At 41.1% G+C, this 25,002-nt stretch overlaps 1 protein-coding gene and 1 long non-coding RNA gene across 2 annotated transcripts in view; both read left to right on the top strand.

Moving 5' to 3' along the window:
* ATP10D (ATPase phospholipid transporting 10D (putative)) overlaps positions 1-25,002 on the top strand; it is a 95,816-nt gene that overhangs the window by 57,621 nt on the left and 13,193 nt on the right. The window contains 9 exon segments of the mRNA XM_033425490.2: positions 2,701-2,889; positions 5,043-5,652; positions 6,278-6,384; positions 8,631-8,757; positions 10,319-10,503; positions 15,578-15,884; positions 18,513-18,589; positions 19,586-19,711; positions 22,424-22,624. Of these exon segments, the coding sequence (XP_033281381.2) occupies positions 2,701-2,889; positions 5,043-5,652; positions 6,278-6,384; positions 8,631-8,757; positions 10,319-10,503; positions 15,578-15,884; positions 18,513-18,589; positions 19,586-19,711; positions 22,424-22,624 (1,929 nt within the window).
* Positions 22,637-24,552, top strand: LOC125964308 (uncharacterized). Its single transcript, XR_007477213.1, has 2 exons — positions 22,637-22,811; positions 23,986-24,552. It is a non-coding gene; the product is annotated as an uncharacterized LOC125964308 (long non-coding RNA).

The raw sequence follows: 25,002 nt of genomic DNA, 5'->3' as shown, positions 1-25,002 counted from the left end.
TAAACTATTCTTCAATTTAAAAAAATGTACAAAAATCTATAAGATATGGTCCTTCCTTTAGAGGAACTTACACACCCTGTGGGGAGAGTACATATGCATGGAATCATTTAAAGCTGGATGGTTTGGGCCTGGTTCTTGGAGTAATCAGAGTTCAGAGAAAGTAGGATCTGTCCATTATAGAAAAAAAAGAGCAAAAGTCAATTTTGTAATAGAAGGTCTCCATGAGGAAAATTTGGATCTTAGGTAAAAACACCTGTGATATAATCTTACAGATAAGAATTGCATGTGATAACACTATACTTTCTCCTCAATTCAGCAACTGAATATCTTAGTCACTAGGGATTAACTTATTTTAGAGACAGCAACTAAAGTGGAAGAACATTCTGTTCCTGCAGTTTCATTTTGACATGTATCTTTCCTTAAATCTTCTTCTGGGCTCTTCTTTATATTATTTTATGATGCTTCTAGGGTCTTGTATGGTCCGGAGTTTCTTACATTTATTTTGACAGTACTTTTTATAAACACAGTTTTGCTGACCAGAGCCCCAGCTTTGGTCAGCTCCAGGATCTCTTTTATTCTCATGATCACAGCACAGGTTCTTAAATTCCCCACATGACTTATTAGATTGACTTACGTCTTTGTCACAAAGACGGAAGTTACAAATCTTCATTAGCCTTAGAGTAACTTCAAAATGCAGTAGAGTCCTTATGTTCTGAAGCCAGTTATTAGTCAATGCGGAGATCATTGGCACAATGAAATCACTATTTGCTTCTAAGGTCCCTAACTCAATCCTAGTCATGTTCCAAAGAACAAACGTCCCTAAAAAATAAAATTAGGGAGACCTGCACATACTAGCCTCTTCTTGGAGATTCCTGGTACCCATTAAATGCTCTGAGAAGTGCTACAATAAAGCACTGTTTAAACATTTCTTAAATTTATTTCAGTATGGAACTCCTTGGGGTTTTGCTTAATTCGCGTAAACATTCTGAGAAGGATGCCTCTGGAAATATTGCTCCAACCCATGGCGTCTGTCGCACTCACTAGATGACAGTATCATCATAGACCTTCATTAATCCTATGCAACAAGGTTCCTGAGTATCGAGTGAGAAAGAAGTCTCAGATGTTGCCACTCTCTTCTGCTGACTTTGGCAAGGGGGTCCTCAAGGAAAGGATGGTTCTCTGAGTCACTGAGGGCCCAGCACAGGCACTGGCTCAGTGTTACTATGTGTGAGATACGGGAGGAAATGTGGCCAACTCGTTAATGAACGGCCATCAGATTACAAGTGCTTACGAACTCCATCAAACTGCAACAGGGTTCAAATTTTGCTAAGTCAAATATCACGGAGCAAGAGATGGTGTTTTTAGATAGAAATTTAAGAATGCCTTGTGACAGCAGAAAACTGGGACCTTTGAAACCCATTGTTAGCCTGGTAACCTGCCTGAAGGTGAGTGTATCGTTCGAGAAGGAGAAGGAACATTAAATTATTTGGGTTTCTGTTGTGCTGGTCTCATGTCTCTCATTCTCTCATTTACTTTATACAGCCATCCTGTGAGGTAGGTGTACTTTTTACCATTATTCAGAAGAGGGAAAATGAAGCTCAGAGGGTTAAGTAAGCAGCCTTAGGCCCCTAGAGGGTATGCAGTGGGTCTAGGACCTGAACCCCAACCCATGTGATTCCCAGCCTCTGCTCTTTTCTTATTGAGGCTGTGCGAAATCTCACCAAACTCCTAAGCATAAGATGCAAGCCATGGTCACTCTGAATCTAATACCACACATCCCCATATTTTACTCTCTTCTCTCCGTCACCTCTCCTGGCTTTTCTGCAGTCAGGACTCCTCTAGAATACAGTGGCACTTTTGTGAAAACTTGATTCAGAGGAGATGGCCCCTTTTTTTGACTCATCTGAAAAATTTGTAAAGCAGTTGACTGCATACTACAGATTTCTAGTACAACATTCTTTCATTAAAACTAGTACTTCTAAATAAGAGTGAGAAGTACCGTGTTTAACAAAATGAAGTATTTTTCCCCAGTAAGCAAAGTTCTTAAAGCCAATTTGTAAATGGAATTGTACAAAAGAGAGGAGCATAGGGCACAGTTGCCAAAAATATTTGATGATCAGAAATCTCTTAGAGGGACCCTTGGATATTAGTGTCTTGTAGCATATTACCAGGAAATACGGATGAACTCTGTTAGCGTGCTTATAGTAATTTTATTTCGGAGGGTTGGTTTTTAACAATAGTAGTGCTTTGAGCTGTAAAATATTTTGTTAAAATAACATAGTATGAATAACACGCTCACTTTTAAAAGAATTGATATTCATCAGTTGCTGTGGGATGAATATATGCCCAAAGTAGAATCCTAGACACAATAAAATATAGCTCTGCCCTGTGTATTTCAAAATAAGAAAACTCACTCAGCTAGTTTTTGGTGAAAGGCATTGCTCCTCTCTTGCTTACTTTGAGTTAATAGTCAAGGTAGTCTCCATTCATATTATGCATTCTGAATTTTCTATTTAATTTTTTTCTCTTTTATTTCCCTATTCTCACATCCCATGACACCATGTCCATTAAATCTTTTTTAGAAGAATAAAGTTTACTGTCTCATGCTTCACAGATTCTGGTTAGAAAAGCTCACGTAGATTTAAAACTCGTATTTTTAGGTACTTATTGTAACAACACTTTCTCTTTCTGGATCTTCAGGAAACAGATGTGGTACCAGACACCAGGCTTTTGGACAAGTTTAGTCAGATTACACCTCAGCTTTTTACCCCACTGGATGAGACTATCCCAGATCCACCACTGGAGACTCTGTACATCATCGACTTCTTTATTGCTTTGGCAATTTGCAACACAGTAGTGGTTTCTGCTCCTAACCAACCACGGCAAAAGGTGAGTCTCTAATGCAAACAAGGGTCACCTTCCAGAAGAGAATTTTGGGTTTAAATGTACTTGTTATGTCGTCTTATTATGTGGATCGTAATTAACAATAGTAGCAGGTAATATTTATACATTACTTAATCTGTACTCTGAACTTGCGATGTTCTAAGTGATTTACTGGTACTAATATGTTTAATCCTCCCAACAGCCCCATGAGTTAGGTGCTGTTACTCTACTGTTCCCCATTTTACAGGTGAGCTTAAGTAACTTGCCCAGGGTCACAGGACCAGTTTGTGGGAGAGATAGGATTGAACCCAGGAAGTATGGCTCAGAGCTACTATACTATTTTGCCTCTAGGAGGACAGCTGATGAGAACAGTTCTTGGAAAATATGACTCTGTTCATTTTGCTTTAGTTTGCTTACCAAATTTGAAGCTTTCTGTGAAACTTCTAAAACCTCCAGCATATGCACTACATCAAGCAAAATATAAAGTATTAAATTCATTATCATGTTTAATGATAATGTCCCTTTTCATGTACCAGTTGGGTAATGTAAACTCAATCGCTCTAAAATCCAATACATCTATAATATACCAAGGTTCTGCAGTTCCCACACAAGCTGGATTTTTAAAGTCTCTTTGTAGCTTAGAATCCATGGAAAATTCATTTTCAATTAAAAAGAAAAACTTGTTTTAGAGACTGGTGATTTACCGCTTGCTGTGCTATCTTCCTTGAATATAACTATCTCCCCTTTTGCATACATCTATTTAAAATTCAATTTGCGGCACAACCCAGTTAAATTTTAATTTTCTGTTAGATCATTTTCTCTTGGCAACTTCAGAGGTGGTCAGTTTTAACATAAAAATGTTTTACTTCCCATTAAGCTTTCATTTGATCAGAAACTGTATTTTTATAAGATTTCAACTAGAAATTTGCTCTTTGAAAACGTACATAGTTAGAGGATAACTCACTGGATGTTCTGTTTTTCTCCCCATGTAACACTTTTTCGTATACATCTGTTTCCAATATAGACATCTTTTGGCGTTTTCTGTTTAAGAAATATAGTTGCCTTATCCCCAAAGAATATAATATTCTGTAGCCTGAAAGAAAATCTCTGTAGACATATAAAAGCCTAAGCCTCATGATATTTTAAGGTAGTGACAGAAAGGCAATGAATAAAGAGTTAATCAGAATTCATGTGGAGTACAGAAACGTCATCTGTGCTTGAGTTTCACTTTTCATTTTTGAGTTGCCAGTAAGTTTGAAAATTGACCAGCCTGAGTCCCTCAAACTATCATAAAATTAATACTTATTAGGAGAAGATTCTTTAATGCCTTGGGCATTTCTAAATGAGAAAATTTTAGCATTCAATTAATTGGTCATCCCAATTAGTTATTAAATTCTAAATTTGATCACTGATAAGAGTTAAGATCTAGAAGAAATCAGGCTATGAACAAGAAAAAGTTCTATAAAAATAGAAATTTGAATTCCTATTATGCTGATAATTCTTCTGTGAGCTACTTTGTTTATTGGCCTACTTTGCTTAAAAGGTCATATTAACAACCTTTGTTAGAACCTGGAAAATAGAAGAAAATACATTTTGTTAATCTTTCGATTTACTTTCTTCCAGTGTTTTAAATGTGTATTATGATACATTTGTTTTTATACTGTTTTTTAATACTATTTTGTTTAGCTTTTTCAATAGTACCCTGTAATCTTTATAAACTTGACCTTTAAATGTTATGTAACATTTTAAGATGTTTCTAATTTGCTATTATTAAATACTTGCTTGTAATGTTTAAATTGTTATTGCTAGGATGCATATAATAAAGATTATTAATTTTTTATAGTTTAAGTTATTTCATTAGGGAAATTTGCTATACGTATGCCCACTGCTAGCAATGTAGCATTTTATGTCTTTTGCTATCAGTTTTCTTCCTAAGTGGTTTTGAAATTCACAATGCCATCAACATTAGTACATCTTTTTCATCATGGCTATTTTTATTTTTATTAACGTTTCCTGTGGCAGTTGTAAGTATGAAGCAGGCTGCCATGTGAGGGAGTGGTAACTCTTCATATCTCCTTTTTTCCCCCCGTTTGACCTCACAGTTGTTACCAACTGCCTTTGACTGTATTATTGAGACCTTCCCATATTATCTTTCCTAGATTGGACTCTCTTCTCTGCATGCAATGCCCATTAAGTCTTTGGAAGAGATTAAAAGCCTCTTCCAGAGACTGTCTGTCCGAAGATCAAGTTCACCATCTCTTGCCAGTGGGAAAGAGCCATCCTCTGGGGTCCCAAATGCCTTTGTGAGCAGACTCTCTCTCTTTAGTCGAATGAAACCAGCTTCACCTGTGGAGGAAGAGATCTCCCAGACCAGCAAGAGTCCCCAGGGCTCTGGTAACTCAGCTTGTCGCATAGAAACTGAGAAGCAAGACAGCAATGTGGATGTCACAAACGGCAAGGTGGAATCCCTCCCTGGACAGCCCTTGGCCTGCAGCCTGTGTTATGAGGCTGAGAGCCCGGATGAAGCGGCCTTAGTATATGCCGCCCGGGCTTACCAGTGCACTCTGCAGTCCCGGACCCCGGAGCAGGTCATGGTGGACTTTGCTGCTTTGGGACCATTAACATTTCAACTCCTACACATCCTGCCCTTCGACTCAGTAAGAAAAAGAATGTCCGTTGTGGTCCGGCACCCCATTTCCAACCAAGTCGTGGTGTATACAAAGGGCGCTGATTCTGTGATCATGGAGTTGCTCTCAGTGGCTTCCCCAGGTGGGTTCATACAGGACTGAGAGGGAAGTGATAGGAAGGGCTTGGAGATCGAAGGGCCACTCTCAAGGGATTTATAAAGGCAAACAAGCAGATCTGTAGGGATCCGTCACCCTTGGTGAAGTGTAGGGGAAGCTGACTAGGATCTGGTGAGAAAGCACCTAAGTTTGGGGGTTACATAGCCAGGGTTCAAATCTGGATTCTGACAGTAGCTGTGTCTTGATAAAGTTACCTAACTGTCCTTTGCCTTCAATAGGTGGGGATTATGGTACCTCCTTTATAGGTTCCTGAGAGGTTTAATGATATACTATATGCAATATATGCCGCGCCTCTGACCAGAGCCTAGAAAATGGTAAATGCTCAATAAATGACAGCCAGCATCCTTATAATCATTGTGACAGTCATTATCGATGGTGTGGGAATGGTGTTTGTATTAAGTTCTTGGTACTTTTCTCTCCCCAGGGAAAAAGAGACAAGGGAATGATTTATTCTGAGGGGTCCCTTTTATAAACGCACATTTGGGATTCAGAACTACAAGACCTTTTGTTTGTTGTGGGTTAAGTTACCATTGTTTTAAAAAATATGTCATTGGGCAAACTGGTGGGAACACGTGTGTTAATTATTTTAGATGGACCAGGTCTGGAAAAACAACAGATGATGTTAAGGGAGAAAACCCAGCAGCACCTGGATGCCTACACCACGCGAGGCCTGCGCACTCTGTGTGTAGCAAAGAGGGTAAGGCTGCTCCGTGTGCCTGTCGGCTGGCTTCCTTCCTTCCTAGCTCCACTATCATTTAACGAAAACGAGCGCATATCAAACCCTGATCCAAGCATCGGGAAAAGTTTTTGGGCCACTGGGCTCTATTTTCATATCGCTTCTTTATTCCTTATATATTGGTTGGTTGTAGTTTGTTCTCAAAGTATTTTGCCAGAAAGATGCCTGAAAGTTATATTGTCTGAGTTCTCCCATGTTTCAATATATCCGAGTGCTTTTGTGTGGAAACTGCAGTATGACTGGGAATAAACATCCCTGGATCCTACTCTCTTTCTCTGAGTACCTTGCAAATATCATTCCTCTATCTTACAGCATTAAATGTGCTTTGCAAAGAATGAGGCTGGAGACTGGCCTTAATTTTCCACTTATAAGTTCTTGATATTTTTTCCTGGTGGGCTCATAAGTCTTTATCTGTAAATCCAGGTAAATTTCCTAAATATTATCTCAGTTTTTATCATTCTCTATTGAGAATAATCCTGGGACATAGTGTATCCTTTCTAGATAAAAATTTAAGTAATAAGAAAGAAGACAGAGCTCCAAGAAGTGATTTGAGGGGTGTTACTACCAGAACCACCCCTAGGGGCATGGGAGAAACAGAGATACGAAGCCTTTTAAGAGTGAATTGGTCAAGTTTTTTGTGCCACTTGGCCAGTGGGGTATGGCCTAGGTATTGACCAAGTCAAGCTGCTCAGCTGTAATGAAGCTATATGCAAGGCCTTACACCCTTATATTACCCTCCCTCATTGATAAGCCAAGACGTCCCCAGCCCCATCCGTATAGCCATAGCCACAACTGCATCCCCAGCTGCACACCTAGATAGGGTTTCTTCCTTCAGTACAAACTCAGGTAACTCATTGTTTCAGAGTAGAGCAGTGGCAGGAGAAGGTGCGGAAGTCTACTTAGGGTGGAGAAGGAGAGTCTAGTAAGGGCTAGAGCAAGAGAAGGATGTGCTTATGGGGGAGTGAAGGGAGTCTGTTGTCAAGATATAACAGAGCTATGATGAACATTGAAGGAAAAGAAACGGAGAACAATCGGATCAGCCCACATAGGGGAAATATTGGAGAAGAACCAGGGAGGCTACTCTTGCCAACTCTCTCCCTCTTCTCCATAACTACCTCCTACCCGTTCTGTTGTCTTTTCCCTCCCTGGCTCTGAGCTCTACAGTTAATTTTTGCTGTGTTAAAAGCCAAAGTATCAATTTTCTCTCCTTCATTCTGGGCTCTGGCTGGTAGAGAAGACTGAGAGATACACGTAGATCAAAGTATCAATGCTTTAATGGCTGTCCAGTAGCACCCAAACAATAGAGCTCCTGGGAGAACTGAATTGGAGACTAGCTAGGACCTGAGGCCAATGTAGGCATCTCTCATTTCTTCTCCAAATTCTAGTTCTTGGGAACTGCCTTAGGGAAAGTGGGATCTGGTGTAGGCTCTGAGGCACTTAGTCAACCAGCTGCATGGAGAATCAAAAGCCTGCCTCATACACAGTTGTAAGAAGAATGAAGAATTCAAGATCGAAACAGACCTTCTGCCTCTTCAGTGGAATGGTCCTGCCCTGATAAAAATGTAGCCCAATAGATGTCAGATTCTCCCAAATCAAATTACCTTGTGGGCAAGAATGAGTAGATAGAGAAATTGCCTCACTCCCTCTACTGCATGCTGCTTTATAAGAACTGAAAGTAGATTTCTCCCATTACAGCAACCTGAAGACAAAGGAAAATCTATCATTGGTTCCTTCTCCAGGAATTCCACTTAATTTTTTGTTTGGAAGAGAACTTCCGTGCTTCACCCATTTGGCCTCCTTTTTCTTTTAGCCTTTACAGATAACTCACCCTATAAACCAACCATCAAAAGAAATCAAAGGTGCTGCTAGCTATATAATACCTGACATTGAGTACTGGACACCACTTTTTCGACTGCACCATTAGAATAACCCTGAATTTAACTTTCAAGTGGCTCCTTTCTCCCAACTGCATACTCCCTGGTTTAATTGATTAACCTACTTTCATCTTATATGGTGCCTAGAATTTCCCAGAGATTCTGAGCTACAGGGTCTGTCCATCCTTAGTGTTACACTAGTCTGATCACAGAGCTCGGGAAGTTTGTGACTGGGTAGTGTGAGGATTTGGACCTGGCCTGAGTGAAGCCAGAGAAGGAAATACCATAGGCTCATCACATGGCCTGCCTCATAGCTTTTTTTCCCCCTCATAGGTCATGAGTGACACTGAATATGCAGAGTGGCTGAGAAATCATTTTTTAGCTGAAACCAGCATTGACAACAGGGAAGAATTACTACTTGAATCTGCCATGAGGTTGGAGAACAAACTAACTTTACTTGGTAGGTATTGTCCGAAGGGGGAATTTTCAAAAACACTTGATGTCTGTAAATTAGTTACTCACCAGTGGCTTTTTTTCACTTTGATCTAATAGATACATGTGGTTCTGCCCACCCTGTCCAGTTTGACTTCTACCCTGCTTCCAATCCTTTCCAGTCCATTTTCCACTGCAGTGAACTTAGACTTCATTTGTGGCAGGCTGGTCATCCTTAAGATCATTTAAAAATTCAATGCTTTAACGTAGAATACAAAGCCAATTAAATACCCTGGTTCAAGAGAGGAAAGCTCAAGTTTCTTGCCAGCCATTGGATAAGGTATTTAATATGTGTTGTCTTTTAGAATCTGCACAACAAATCTCTATTTTATTTAGAAGAAACTTGGAGCACAGAGCAGTTTAATGACTCGTTCAAAGTCACGTGCTAGTGGCTGGCAGAGCTGGGGAGAAGCTCAGATCTACCTTACTCCAGGGCCCATATTCTTTATTCTGTGCCTGCAACCGGGCTAATGAAATTTGTCTCTCTTCTCTTACTTCCTGGTTTCAACTAAAAGTTGCACACCTGACACCTCTTGTCTCAGATAGAGCTGCATCTTAAAATCACCTGGAGCACTTTAAAAAATACCGATGCCTGCCCAGGGATTCTGTTTCAATTGGTCTGATGTGTGGTGTGGCCATTTGAATTTTTCAAAGCTCCCCAAGTAGTTCTAAGAGGCAGCCAAGGTTGAGGAACACAGCCTTAGAGTACTAACACACCAAAGCACCGGTCTCTGAGCTCTGTCCCTCTGCTTCAGAGAAAAAACAATGATCTAACTTGGTCTCTAGCCAGTAAAGTAATGATCTTCCTCCTGTCATTTCTCCGTGACAGTGTGAGTGGTACAGATTCACATTTCCTCATCTGCAGTTCCAAACTCAAAACTGCTTTGTGAGTTTAGTGCCAAAACTCATTTAGCAGCAAAATCAGGCCTGATTCGATAAGACAATTTAAAGTCTTTAGTATCCTAATTAGTGTGAATGTTGTAATTTGTAAGTTTTGCTAAAAAATACTAATGTGCGTGATTACCAGATATTATAAAATATGATACATATATCCTCTTACCTTTTAAAAATCTGTAAAACTTCTGAATTCTAAAACATAGCCTCAGTTGTTACAGAAAAGGGAATTACGGACTTATAATATGAAAGAGCATTACAAATAGATAATACGTGTTACTGACCAGAACAGTCTTTAAAAGCCTACCCTTACCCTCGGGAGTATCATTGAATTATAAAATTGAAGAGTAAGGATATATAAGTAATTGAATTTACAGAGAAGCAAGCTAGCCAAAAGGAGAGCAAGTAAATTTGATAAACTCATTGATTGCGGAGGCTTTCTTCCCAAAATATTACTTTGTATATGATTTTGGTCTGAGTCTTCACGCTTCATTTGGACCCCTTGAAGCTACTGGAACCTTTTGTGTAGTTCAGGATTGGGTCGGCTAACAGATAGGGTTCAATTATAGTTTAGATGAGCTTCAGCAGGCTTTTGTGTTTCTTACAAGCCCTGTTGCATTTTGGTTATTTTTTAGGTGCTACTGGCATTGAAGACCGTCTGCAGGAGGGGGTCCCCGAGTCTATAGAAGCCCTTCACAAAGCCGGAATCAAGATCTGGATGCTGACAGGAGACAAACAGGAGACAGCTGTCAATATTGCTTATGCGTGCAAACTACTGGAGCCAGAGGACAAGCTTTTCATCCTCAATACTGAAAGTAAGGTATGTTTACTGAGATCAAGCCAGTCTTTTTGTGTTTTCAAAGCCAACGGAATACTTGTGATGTGATGGCCATAAGGAGAAAGAAAAACCAATAACCATTAGCTCCTTGATAACTAGTGCTTCTATCCAGCAACCTAGCTTGCTTAGTTCTTCTAAAGGCTTGGAAAATATCATGATTCAAAGGAATCATTGCTGAATAAAGACCCTGAAAGAAAATTTCCTTTTTATTTGCCTTTCCCGCCCCCCCCCCACTCCATATTGAATTATCAGTGATTTGACAAGATTTAGACCATGATGACAAAATATGTCAAGCTCTGGGACAGAAATCTACCCCCCTTTCAAGCTGAGGAGAAGTAATGATTTCGGTTGGAGTCAGGTGAAGAAGTATTTTCCTGGTAATTCTAAAATTAGGCTCAGAGGATAATCCTGCCCTCTAGTGGTTAATCTTAGCTAGTGCACCTGAGAATATCAAAAGTTGGAAGAACTGTTTAAGGGCAGGGAAAAAAGGGATTTTGGATTTTTTTTCCTCCTTTTTTTTGAGGAGAAGGAATTTAAGAAATTTGGATTCAGCCTATTTTTCTAATACCCCTTCTTCCCTCCACCCCTGCCACTAATCTCTAATACAGATGTTCTAATCAGTTAAACAGGCATTTTATTTTTTTCAGAAGATTCCTAGTATAGTGATACTGAGATTTGTGCATACTGTTTAATTTGCTTGGAAAACCTTCCTCCTTCCTCCCTCAGTTGTCATACTTTCATCAGTCACATCCATTCTGTCATAGCAACCTGCCTCAGAAATCCTCTGGAGCTTCTCACCTGGATCACATCTTGGGTCTTGGTCACAGGCTACCATGTTTGGTTAGCCATGTTTTTATGGTCAGGCCTCAGTCAATACCCAACTAGATGGTACATTTTGAGGAAAGAGAATTTTCCTTATTCAACACAGAGTGAGTTCTCCTCGGCAGTTGACAGTGGCCCAGGGACCCACAAGCATAGCCACCAGGCAGATCCCAGTTTCAGCTGGGGAGCGAGCACAAGAAAATGCTTGGTCATTTTAGTCACTAAAATGGAAGCGCCCTAAGTCTGGTAAGACCTGGATTCAAATGCTTAGCCTGCCAGTGACCAGGTATGTGACCTTGGCGAGTTACCCTCCTGAGTCATTTTCTTACCTGTAATGTGAGAGTAATGTCTATTTCACAGGGATGTTGTGGGCATTAAATGGGAAGATATAAACTCTTTAATGTGGTGCCTGGCAGATGAAAGGGGTTCAGTGAACTTTTAAAAGTAATAAATCATTTGTGTTCAGTTTTGACTATGCCATTTTTGTGAGCAGTAAAATCATTAGTATTATGAAATTTATTTATAAATACACAATTTATGGTTAAAGGTATTTAAAACTACCAACTCAAGCCTTTATAGAGTATCCACTGTGGACTGCTCTAAATACAAAAGATTTTTTTGCTGTCAGTAGGTATTTCACCTCAATTTTTCAGATAACTAAACGGAACACAGTGAGTGAACATAATTTAATTGATTTCTATAATGACTCAAGTCGATGCATATAAAATCCCAAGCACATAGTAGGGGCTCAGTCACTGTATTATTTTCTCTTTTTCCCACTCTCCACCCCTCATATGCTAAGAGTTAAAAATGGAATTGAAGGTCATGAGCCCAATTTGTCGTTTAGCGAAGGACATTGCTCCTGTGACATTTTAAGTGGGCCACCTGGCAACCGATGGATTGTCCAATCATATCTATAGTGTAGTACCTCAACTTTACAGGTTTCCATCAACTTTGGTTCCTAAATTTGCAAATTAGGTTATGGTAAATGTAACCACTTACAAACCTTACATAATTTCTGTTCTCATAAATTTCGATTCTTTTTTTAATAGACTCATATCCTGGATTATTTACTCCCTTTCAGGATTCATCATTTAATTTTTTCAGTTTTATTTTCATTTCATTTAAAATTTTCTTCCGAGATAGTAACTCTTTATATTCATGTTTCTTAGAATCTGTAAAAGCCTTTTTCATACATGATCTCATTTGACCATTATAACTAGTAGAGCAGATAAAATTATCCCCATCTTATAGCCTGAGACTCCAAAAGGTTGTGAATTGCATAAGCACTGACAGCTGATTACTTGTCAAGCATGCTTTTGGTATTATGATACATATTATATAACCTATATCTGTTTATCTGTATAAATACATTATTCATGGAGTTAAGTTCTATGAAGTTGCTGAAATACTGAAGTAGTAAAAACTGAACCATTGCCCCTATGGGAAATGAAGGATTAGGTTCCCGTGAGCCTCTGGTCAGAACACTTTCATCAACCAATCAATACATAACTTTGTTTCATGTATGTTTCTTTTTAAAGACACCTTATTTTATATATATATAATCATATATATTATGTATATAATCATATATATTACATATATAATTTTGTATATATATTATATATAATCATATATGTAATTTTATACATATTATATATGTGTAATTTTATACATATATAGTTGATTCATTAACATTGAACTCATGACCAACAGCATGTAACTCAGGCTTGAACGGAGTTTGTCTCTAACAGCATATAACTCAGGCTTGAACGGAGTTTGTCTCTAACAGCATATAACTCAGGCTTGAACGGAGTTTGTCTAACACACGTTTTCTACATAAGGCACATCACAGCGTTCCTGTACACAGGAACACTAGACAGCATTGAAAGGCTACAGTTAGGGCCATTTTAAACAGTGAAATCACCATCAAAAAGCACAGAACTGCAAAAAATGTGTCACCAGACGGAGAGTGAAAAGGGCACTTGTTTACACTGTGGGAGCTGACCTAAGTCGGAGCATCATCACCTCGCTCAGCTTCAGCTGGAAAGGTGTGTGTTGCATGACTCAGGTCTTCGGTCACTCTGCGTGTGTCCACACATGACCAAGAAAGCACCTTTATCGTAGGATTACAGGTAAATTTTAGCAAGTAGGTGAATTTGCAAATATGGAATCTGCAAATAATGAAGATTGACTATATGTGTGTATGTATATTTTTTCTATAATGAAAATATAGTTAATTTATACAACTAAACACTTTTGTACTCAAATAAGAGAATAAAAATATCTAGAATCAATCTACAGTCGTAAAACCAGGTAATTGACATGCATATCTTGAAGGGCATCCAGTCAGACTGCACCCTGCAGTAGGAGCATATGAATGCTATACAGACTGTATTTATACGGTTGTATAGTATTATGGCTATATTTTTTCACTTAACAAATATCTTAACCATCATGTCATGTTAATAGAGGTCTTGATTTTCAGTGACTGCAGGGTATGTCACCTTCTAAATATACCATTTTAATGTAACCAAAGTTTGGAAGGTTTTTAAAAATATATTTTTACTATTCTATACTGAGCCTATGCTGAGCATCTTTGATTCATCTTTGTATACTTTTCCATGGGGGCTTTTGAGGTGTATGGGATCAGATTTATTCTCGTGGTAAAGGTTGCCAGGTAGCTCCAGTTTGAAGTTGAATCTCTTGTTTATAGTTTATGTGGTTGTTAAGTATTTGTTGTGTCTGTGTGCCTACATATTCATACCTGCTTCCCATCTTATTTTGCCTTGGGTTGAGAAATGCTTGATAAAATAGCATTTGAAATAAGAGTAAATGGGCTCTGAGTGTGAGGGGCTCTTTCGTGAATAAACTATTTCAGGCTTAGTGTATAAACTTAAATGCACCGTTCCAGGATTTTGTTTGCCTCTGTCCTTAGTGGTCATTTGACACAATAATTTCTGTATAAGTTTATTGTTCATGTTCTCGAGTAGAATTCATCTAATGAATATTTATTAGGTGCTTAACGTGGCCCTCTTTTAGGCCACGAATTTCGAAAGTAAAGTAAATTAAAAGTTTTAAAGTAAATTAAAAGATTAAAAGTTTAAAAGTTTTAAAAGTTAAATTAAAAGTTTTAAAGTAAATTAAAAGATTAAAAGTTTAAAAAGTTTTAAAGTAAATTAAAAGATTTCGAAAGTAAATTAAAAGTGCTGTCTGTCTTCAAAGAGCTTCCTAACAAGCGTGGGGTGAGGAGAGTGGAGGGATGTATGCACACCAAATGGGATAAGGCCACTAAGAACATCGACCAGAATGTTAACTCGGTGAGGGTGGGGATTTCTGGCTCATTAATGTATCTCCAGCATCTAGAATTTTTTTCAAGTACACAGTAGCTTCTCAGTAAATAGTAAGTGAGTGAATGTGTTGAATCAAAGAAGAGAAAAATAGGGCTTCCCTGGTGGCGCAGTGGTTGAGAGTCCGCCTGCCAGTGCAGGGGACACGGGTTCATACCCCGGTCTGGGAAGATCTCACATGCCGCGGATTGGCTGGGCCCGTGAGCCATGGCCACTGAGCCTGCGCGTCCGGAGCCTGTGCTCCGCAACGGGAGAGGCCACAACAGAGAGAGGCCCGCATACCGCAAAAAAAAAACAACAAAGATAAAAAAAGAAGAGAAAAATAATTATTACTGTTTTAAATTCTGCTGTGTCATGCTTTACACTAGGAGCTGTGCATGTATTGGGTTGGCTCAAAAGTTCGTTTGGGTTTTTCCAAGACATCGTACGGAAAACCCGAACGAACTTTTTGGCTAACCCAATATTGTTTCACTTATTCCTCACAATGAATTATGATGTAGACGTTTGAATTTTTCTCATGAGAAAGTTGAGGCTCAGAGGTTATATTAATTTGCTTAAAGTCAAGCAGGTAGTGAATGAGAGAATGAGACCGAAGGGCTCTTGAGATTCATGGTTTGAGAAGGTAAATTGCACAAATAAAGAAATTCTCAAACTATTTTTTAGTTGTACAGTTGGAAGTGAGATGCACCCCATCCTTTTATCCTGTCCCCATATACACACAGAAGTCTCTGTGGAAGCGCTGTGAGGTCTTGGAAAGTAACCGATTATTCACTCCCTGGGGTTGACTTGATGAAGCAAATGTTAAAGAATAGCAATGATAAATATAGCTGGATGTGGCCAGCAGGGGAGCCCCAAGGCTAACTGTCTTTGCCTCTCGTTTCAAGAATGCCTGTGAGATGCTGATGGACACGATCTTGAAAGAACTTCAGAAGAAAAATGCAGCTTCTCCAGAGCAAGCATCAAGTGAGGCTTTCCACCAGCCTCCCGCGCCCCCGGACTCAGGGCTGCGAGCTGGACTCGTTATCAACGGGAGGACCCTGGAGTTTGCCCTGCAGGAGAGTCTGCAGAGGCAGTTCCTGGAGCTGGCTGCTCGCTGCCATGCTGTGGTCTGCTGCCGAGCCACGCCCCTGCAGAAGAGCGAAGTGGTCAAACTGGTTCGAAGCCATCTCCGGGTGATGACTTTGGCCATCGGTGAGTGGAAGTGGAACCCAGCCCTGCACTTCTCACTTTCATGTCACACCAGAGGCTGATCCTTCTGTCTGTCCTTTCTTCTGTACACGTTTGCCCTTCTCTCGGTCTGTCCTTTTCCTCCCCCGCTTTCCCTCCCCTTTCCTCCCTTCTTTCTCCTCCGTCCCCTCACTCCTTCCCCTTTCCCCTCCATCACCTATTTGGCCTCCTCTTATGAACCAGGTGGTAGAGATGTGACATGGAAAACGATATAATAGGACTCTGTGGTACATGTCAGATCCCCAAATCATCTGGGTTAAGGAGGGTAATGTACTGAATCGGAGACCTGAAAAATTCATGAGTTCTGCCTTCGAGAAAGCTAAATTCAAGAATATGAACAGTTCATTTATTTATTCATTCAACCGCTATTTATTGACTGCCTTCTATGTACCAGGCATTTTTCTAGGCAACGGAGATACAAGAGTGTACAAAACTGACAAAGTACCTTTCCTTAAGGAACTTACGTATAGGAGGAGGGTGATGCAGTAAAAAGTGGGGGGGAAAAAAGGTATAAAAATATAAGAGCAGATAGTGACCAATGCTATTGAAAAAAATAAAGCAAAGTCAGGTGATGCAGAGCATTGGGGGAGGCGGAAGGGACTTCTATTTTAAATAGATTTTTCAGAGACAGTCTTACTGATAAAGTTGTGTGTAAGCAGAGACTTGAAGGAAATGATAAGGGAGCCATAGGAGATCTGGGGGGTGGGGGGGAACATTCCTGGCAGAGAAGACAATGGACCATGCTTGGTGTGTTCAAACCCAAAGTAGGTTGAGCAAAGGGAGGAGTTTTCTGCAGGTTAGTGAAGGACAGAGAGGTGGCAGGCGACCAGGTCCTGTAGAGTCTTGGAGGCCATTAGGAATTTTGGCTTTTATCTGAAGAGACAGAGAGCCACAGGAGGAATTTGAGCAGAGGAGGGACGTGAGCTGCCGTAAGTTGAAAAGGATCACATTGGCTGCTGTGTTGAGAGGAGCCACCGGGTTGTAAGGACATAAGGAAGGAGACCAGTTGAGCGGCTATTGAAATAATTCAGGGAAAAGATGATTGTGGCTCGAGCGCGGTAGGAGCAGAGGAGGTGGTGGGATGTGGTAAGATAATGGACATGGTTTGAAGAAAGAGCTGCTGATATCTGCTGACGGATTGGATATGTTATATAATAGAAGGGGTCAAGGGGGACGTCAAGGTTTTGTCTCGAGAACAGAGGGACGGAGCTGCCATTTACTGAGATGGAGTCGGGTAAGCAGGAGTTGGGTTTTATACATGTTAAGTTTGAGAAATCCATTAGATGTCTAAAACAGTGAGTCAAGTAGGCAGCTGGAGATAAAGTCTGGAATTTAGCAATGAGGAATTGGCTAGAGACATAAATTTGGGAATTGTAAGTCTAATGGTGATATTTAAAGCCCCGATAGTATTATCAGTGAGATTACCAAAAAAATGAGTGTAAGTGGAGAAGAGAAACAGGGTGAGATTAAGCTCTGAGACACTCCAAAGTTCAGACGTTAGCAAGATGAACTCAGCCATCTCTTATAGTCTCTGTTTCCACCTGGATTATTTTCAGTCTCAGGTAGCATCTCCCTTCAGGGTGTTGGTACAGCTACTGAAAATTCCCACCTTTATATCTTATCCTGTTAGCAACCTGAGAGAAAAGATAGCACCTCTTCTCAAGTTGCTGGAATAAAGTATCAGGATTAGGGTGAAATTTTGTTCAACTATCTTATTGAATGAGCATATACATGAGTGAATTGTTCAAGCCCCTGGATCCATCTGTTCCTGAGGCTAGAGCCCTGGACATGTCAATTCTATCAATTCAGCTGAATCACGTGCCCATCTCTGAACCAACCACTGAGGCCAGGGAACAGGCAATGGTAATTGTCCAGGCCTGAGTCAGTTGCCCATCCCAAATCTGGTGGTTTGGGCTCAGAGACTCATGGACTCTAGAGTTCCCAAGGAAAATCAGGATACTATTACCAGAAAACAAGTTAAGGTTGCTGGGCAGTTGGGAACAACAGATGTTCATTACCAGCAGGAATGTCATACCTCCTCTAAAGAAGCTTCCAATGTGTTGGGAAGACAAAGAAATCTATAGCAAGCTTAATACCATGCTAGATATGATAGAGATTCGTAGGGTGGTGCTTGGGGCCTAAGGAAGGGGCATTGAATCTAAAAGGAACATGAGAAGGACTTCCCAGAGGAAGTGATTATCTAAGCTGAGCGCAAGAGCCCTTGAAATCCACAAGGTGGGGCAGGGGTGATGAGGACGGTGTTATAAGAATAGAGAAACAGCATGTGCAGGGCTGGAAGGAGTAGGGTATATCTGGAAAATTGAAAGTAGAATGAGTGACATAGAGAAAGGGGAGGTCAGTCCAGGTAGGGGCTGTAGCATGAAGGACTTTAAGGTAGTGTTGAGTATGGAATTCTTCCCGATGGCAGTGGGATGCCACATTGCATTTGTGCTTAGCTAGCTTCCAGGCAACTTGGAGACATGGGATAAGCTTTGAAGGGTTTGTTTGTTTGTTTGAGTGGCCACTGTTGATTGGCACAGTGGGCAGTTTTTCTTTGCTCCTCATATGTTTCTCACCTTCTGTTTCACAAAGGTGACGGTGCCAATGATGTTAGCATGATACAAGTGGCAGACGTTGGGATTGGGATCTCAGGTCAAGAAGGCATGCAGGTGAGAGGATGTTGTGCACCCAAACACCACGAACTTGACCTGCCCATCCAAAGGCAGCATTCTCCATGGTCAAATCTCTGTGGTAGAGTGAGGCTGTCTGCGGCTAGCTCAGGAGTGGGTGGCAGGACGTTTAGCCATTCGTTCACTGATTACTTACTGGGTGAGTATTATGGTAATTTCCCTGGGTAATTTTAGCTCTGTGGCCCACTTGTTCAGTTTAAAAATATATAACTTGTCTAAGTCATAAGGATATATATTTTTAGCGCCGCAATAGCTGTATGACTTTTGACACTGATGAGAGCTACTAAGGATTTGAATGAAATATCTAAAAATCCTAAAGAGAGAGGGAGAGGGGGAGAGAAGATAGGAGAGAATGAGGGAAGTGGGATTGTCCTACTTTCGTGTGCGCACATGTGTGTTTAATAGTGTTTTAGGCACAAAATGCAGATAGAAGCTCGTCCAGAAGACTGCTTGTCATGTATGGAGCTAGTGCTGTCAAAGGCAAGTGGGACGTGAGGCTTAGGGTTTCCTGAGAACGATGAATTACAACATCTCTCTAAAAGATGAGAAATTCAAATACCTCCTTTGCCTGCTACATTATACAGAGTCACATGAAGTCACGACTATATACTTTTAATATTCTCCTCATGGAGGAGAAGCAAATGCACACTGTAATGCGCAGAGTTCTGGGTAAGGGAGCTGCTCTCTAGGGAAAGTACACTTGCTGAAATTACATCATGAACGGTGACCAGAGAGAAGTTTTGTTTCATTGGACCGCATTGGAAAACTGAGTGGTAACTCCAGGTAACCCGTTAAGGCTCTGTATTTGTGGGTTTTTGTTTGTTTGAAGGTTGTTTTTTTTTTTTTTTTTCCGGTCTTAGGTTTAAACTACATATTTGACCAGTCTGAGCCTGCTGGTGGTTAGGCTGCCATGCTGCGTCTGTTCTAACATGTTCCATTGCTCAGGGTGACGTTCTCTCCCTGTTGCCTCTGCAGGCTGTGATGGCCAGTGACTTTGCCATTTCCCAGTTTAAACATCTCAGCAAGCTACTCCTTGTCCACGGGCACTGGTGTTATACCCGACTTTCCAACATGATTCTCTATTTTTTCTACAAGAACGTGGTATGTAGCTCCAGAAAATTCGCCCCCCTCCCTTCTCCCTTCCACTCCAGCTTGTGTAAGGGGTGAAGAGGAAGGGCCCGATGCTGAGCTCACTTTGCTTGTTGATGTTTGGGAAGCAGCCAGGAGCACTTCTGCTGTCTTACCAGGAATAATCTGGGAATGTGCTGTGTTTCAGCTGCTGAGAGCAGATTGCTAGGCTTGTCCATCTGCTAGCATTTTCTATTCCCTATGCATTTAAATTCAATTAAGCCCTGTCTGATTCGTTTAGAATCCAGTTTTTGACCTTCCATAAAAAGGTTGTGACAAGCAGAATTAGGAAATGTTTAATGCTTTCTGTCAGTGGAGAATGAAAAGGTTTTCTTCAATTTTACAGGAGGTATAAAAACTATATATGTATATATGCTATCCCCAGACGGATGTCCCATGTGGTATATTGAACACACAGATACAGATGAAAACCCAGTATAGTGCCTTAGGCTGTAGCTGGCTAGCACTCCCAGAGGAAGAATTCTTTGGCAAGCCTGTAAAATGTGTTTGTGCTTTGGTAGCTATTGGATGGTCAAGGAACTTAATTTTGACCATGTAATTCATAGAATGGCAGAATTTGAGTAGTAGGATTCCTGGCTTCGAATCTTCAGCAAACCATTTAAATTTCAGTTTTCTCTTTCATAAACCCATGTGGACCTTAGATTGCTTCACCTAAATCCCTTCTAGGTGGGGTGATTATGTAAATATGTCATGATTTTCAGACCACATTTATTCTTGGTCTTTAAAGTGCCTGTGTAGCAAGTTAGTAGTAAACAGAAATTTACATCACTCTGTTGAAATGCCATCTTTAGGAAAAAGATGACTTTAATGGGTCATTTTTAGGATATCCCAAATATGTAATTTAGATCGGTGCGTGCACGTGTGTCTGTCTGTCTGTCGGTCAGTCAGCAGGAGCATTTTTTTCCCTATAGCAAGATGAACTTTTCAGGAAGCTTTCAGTACTTTCCTAATTGGAATTAGCACACTCAGTCAAAGTTTAAGAAAGCCTTGATACTGTATGAAAATATTTGAAATGTATAATATCTCTGTCCGTGTGATTCTGGGGAAAGCTGTGATTTGTAACTTAAAATTCTAGGACTTAGTGGTCAATGACTTTTAGAGGGGAGCCCATCTCCCGGGTTTTTAAAATACCTTTGCATTTTTCTACCTTCTCTTCTATTATGATGCAGTCCACTGCATCCTCTCCCCCTTCCTTTTAACTCCATATTTCTAACTAATATTAGAAAGAGACCAGGACATTATGATAAAACAAATGTCCAACTGTTGTTAAGTATTTAAAATTTTGTCTCATGGAAAAAAAAAAAAAAGATGCCACATGCAGTTGGAGAGAGGGGGTGTTTATTAGTAGAGAGAACGTCACCAGGGAGCAAGGACCCTGGGGCCGTTCTGCTCCGTAAACCCTGATGGCCTCACACTGAAATCCTCCTGACTTGTTTCTGCCTCTTTCTTGCCTAGCCAAACAACAAGTGGTTTGTAAACTATGGAGAACAGGGCCAGTATCAGAAGCCATTCGAATAGCTTAGCTTTCTGAGACTACGGTTCTTGCATCTTGGGCAGTTTTTGAGATAGTGATAAGGACTATGGATTCATTCCCCAGAATAGTGCCCCAAACTGCATATCCCTAAAACCCGTACATTTTCAGGAGTGAGGCATAATGCATATCCATGGACCCTAGACTAAGAAACTCTATTCTAAGGATCGTGGTCCCCATCCTGAGGTGTTTCAGTGTATCTATGGTGCCAACAATAATATCTTAATCAATTAATTAAAATCGATCAAAAGGCATTTTTCAGGTCATGAGCAGTTGCTAACTGGATCTTGATACTAAGACCTGATGTCGTATAATTCTCCTTTTCCAGACATAGAACCCAAAATTCATAGAGGTTATTAAAATGACCTATAGTCAATAGGAAGTTTCCCTAGGACTTGAAACAAGACTCCCTAATTCTAAGCCCAGTGACCTTTCCTGTGGCCTGCCTTGCTTCAGGGCACAGAGCTTTTGCTATCATGGACTTACTCTGTGTGAGACAAAATAAGAAACTATGTATGTGCCTGGCCTCTAGCATGACCACCTGTCCTGGTTTTCCTGGGACTGTCCTAGTTTTTATAGTAAGAGTACCATGTCCTGGGAAATTCCTCAGTCCCAAGCAAACTGGGATGGTTGGCCACTCAACCGACACCATCCCATTTCACCAGGAAAAAATAATTGTGAACCCAGAAAGCCAGAGAATGAACACTTGTTGTATGGCTGCCACATACCAGGCACAGGGCTAGATTCTCTTCATCTGGAGCTAGAACATCTGCATTTGAATACTGACTCTGCCACGTGTTAGCCAGGTAACTTTGGGCAAGTTCCTTAGCCTCTCCGTGCCTTACTTTCCTCATCTGTAAAATGGGAACAACAGTAATTCCCAAGTTGTTACTAAAATTAAATGTATTTTCTTTAAAGCTCTTAGAACAGTGCCAGCACCACATAGTAAATGGTCTGTGTGTGTGTGTTTTAATTTACCAAAAAAAGCTGCAAGGTAAGTTGTGGTCTTCCATTCTGTGAGTGAGGAAGGGAGGGGCTGAGATCACACGGCTCAGGACAGCAGCGTGTGGCGTGTGCGGTCCTAGCACGCATTGCTGACTCTAAGACGCACATGTTCCTCTTTGTGTCCCTAGGCCTATGTGAACCTCCTTTTCTGGTACCAGTTCTTTTGTGGGTTTTCAGGAACATCCATGACTGACTACTGGGTCTTGATCTTCTTCAACCTCCTTTTCACATCCGCCCCTCCCGTCATTTACGGTGTCCTGGAGAAAGATGTGTCTGCAGAGACCCTCATGCGACTGCCTGAGCTTTATAGGAACGGCCAGAAGACAGAGGTGGGTGTATGGCAGAAACGCACAGAGACCGATACGTAGCTGCTCTCAAAGCCGCTCAGCTCCAGTGTTGTCGGGTATTGAAAACTATTGGACTCATCTGTTTGTTTCCAAAGATCTGTACTAACACGGCAGCTATGAAGTCAGTCGCTTCTGAGATGAACACAAATAAAACTGTGAAAGATCTTAGGTATTTACAAGCAGAAATCCAGTCCTCAGACCTTACAACTAATAATATCTAATATTTACTAGACCCCACGGTGCTGCCTTTTGTGCACACTACTAAATGTCCCTAGTCCCGTTTATCTTCACAAAGCGCTTTGAGAGAGGACTTGGTATTGTTCCCATTCTAAGAGAAAGAATCTGAACTTCAGGGGGGCTGAATAATTTTTCCAAAAACCTCACAGCTAAAACATGGCAGAGCTAGGATGGGAACCCTTATTAGTCTGGTTCTAAAGCCAAACTTAACTTCTTCAGGTTCTGCTGTCACGCAGAATAGTGCTGTGAACTTAACGGTTCCCTCTCCCTAAACGCATGTCGCACCTCCCCTTAACTCAGTCCTGTCCGTCCACCTCTGATATGTCCCTTATGTCTCATTTCCTCTTATCTATAGTATTGTAGTTGCCGATTAATTGGGCTAGCTGTCTTAAAAGCTTTTTTTTTCTAATTTGTCTTTTACACAATTAATAACCAGCATTGAGATGGTCTTATGAACATTTATGTAATGCCAGGCACTGTTATAAGTCCTTAACTTACATAAATCTACTTCTCAAAATGATCCTGCAGGGTAGATGCTATCGTTATCCACACTAGATGAGGAAAGTCAGGCACAGGGAGGTACTTTAAGTAATCTGCCTGGGTCACCGAGCTCATGGGTGGTACAGGGAAACCCCAGTTCCCGATCCCCTGCTGTGCTGCAGAAAGAACACTGATGCTATCTTTGGTCCTTGGGTGCACCCCCCCACCCCACCCCTTCGCTGTTTAATGGCCAGAAATCCAAAGTGCTCTCCTGAGGACATTGCCAGGATCACAGAGACTGAGGTGGACCAGCAACCTGTAGACACGTATAAGCGGACAAAGCTGAGGGGTCAATCTGGTCAGATATTCTAGCCTTGAGAAAAGGACGCTGTTAGTCAGGACTCTTTCCGTTGCAAGTGACAGAAAACGAGCTCAAATTGGCTTAATGAAAAATGGAAATATATTGGCTCTCATAGCTGCAAAATCCAGGAGTAATGGTAGACAAACAGCATTAGTCTTAAAGCAACTGTCAATGTGCTGGTTACAACTCCCTGGCCCAGCTTGAGTCCCATGCCTTTGCCTGTGCTTATCATTGTGGCTAGAAAGATCATTTCCTCATTGACTAGGCCTGGGCCATAGATCATTCCTGAGGGCAGAGCTGAACCCTATGGACAGGATTGGGAAGGAGGGTTTCCTGTAAAAGGACTGGAGAGACGAAAATGAGACCCATCATGAGAAATCCATGGGTCGGACTTGACTGGCCTCACTGTTCTAAAGACGCTGACCCAGAGCAGCACACGTTAGAAATGATGGGTGATGTTTAGCCTGAGTTTAAATTCTGCTTCAGTGGTATGTGACCTTGGTAAGGTATTTAACTTGCCTGTACTCCGGTTTCTTTATGGAGATGGTGTGAGGATTAAGTAAGATTGCGCTCTCAATATTGTTATTTTTACCCCACCCCCAACTCCAGACTTAACCAAAAATTCGAGGAAATCCTGAATTTAAAATGATGCATTGGGCTTCCCTGGTGGCGCAGTGGTGGAGAGTCCGCCTGCCGATGCAGGGGACGCGGGTTCGTGCCCCGGTCCGGGAAGATCCCACGTGCCGCGGGGCGGCTGGGCCCGTGAGCCATGGCTGCTGAGCCTGCGCGTCCGGAGCCTGTGCTCCGCAACGGGAGAGGCCACAACAGTGAGAGGCCCGCCTACCGCAAAAGAAAAAAAAAAAGAAAAAGATGCATTTATTTTCATCAATCCAATTTTATTATGGGTTGAACTGCCTTTTGAGACTGGAGGGTAATTTAATGTCCTTAGGTTCATGGAGCAGCATGGAGGAGAGAAGTCAACTTCCAGGGAGGAAGAAATCCTTACAATCCTTTAATATCATCCAACCCATTCAGATCAAAGAACCACATGAGGTTTTCCTAAAAAAGTCCAATCTGACTTAAAGCTCAAGGCCAGGGTGCAGGAATATGTGGTTGATATTAATGACGATTGTCCTGTACCCTAGGTCTAAGTTAAATTCCAAGTCCATTGGGGAAAGAGGGGTAGAAGCAGACCTTTAACGTTTTCATAGCTTGGTGTTTTGAAAGCCCATTTGTTCAGCCTGAAGACTGTAATTGGTCTTGACCCTTGGAAGAGTTGAGG

The sequence above is a fragment of the Orcinus orca genome, chromosome 4, assembly GCF_937001465.1.
Source record: "Orcinus orca chromosome 4, mOrcOrc1.1, whole genome shotgun sequence".
NCBI classification, from domain to species: Eukaryota; Metazoa; Chordata; class Mammalia; order Artiodactyla; family Delphinidae; genus Orcinus; species Orcinus orca.
Note: the sequence above shows the minus strand (reverse complement) of the source record. Positions and strands in the feature narration are given on the sequence as shown.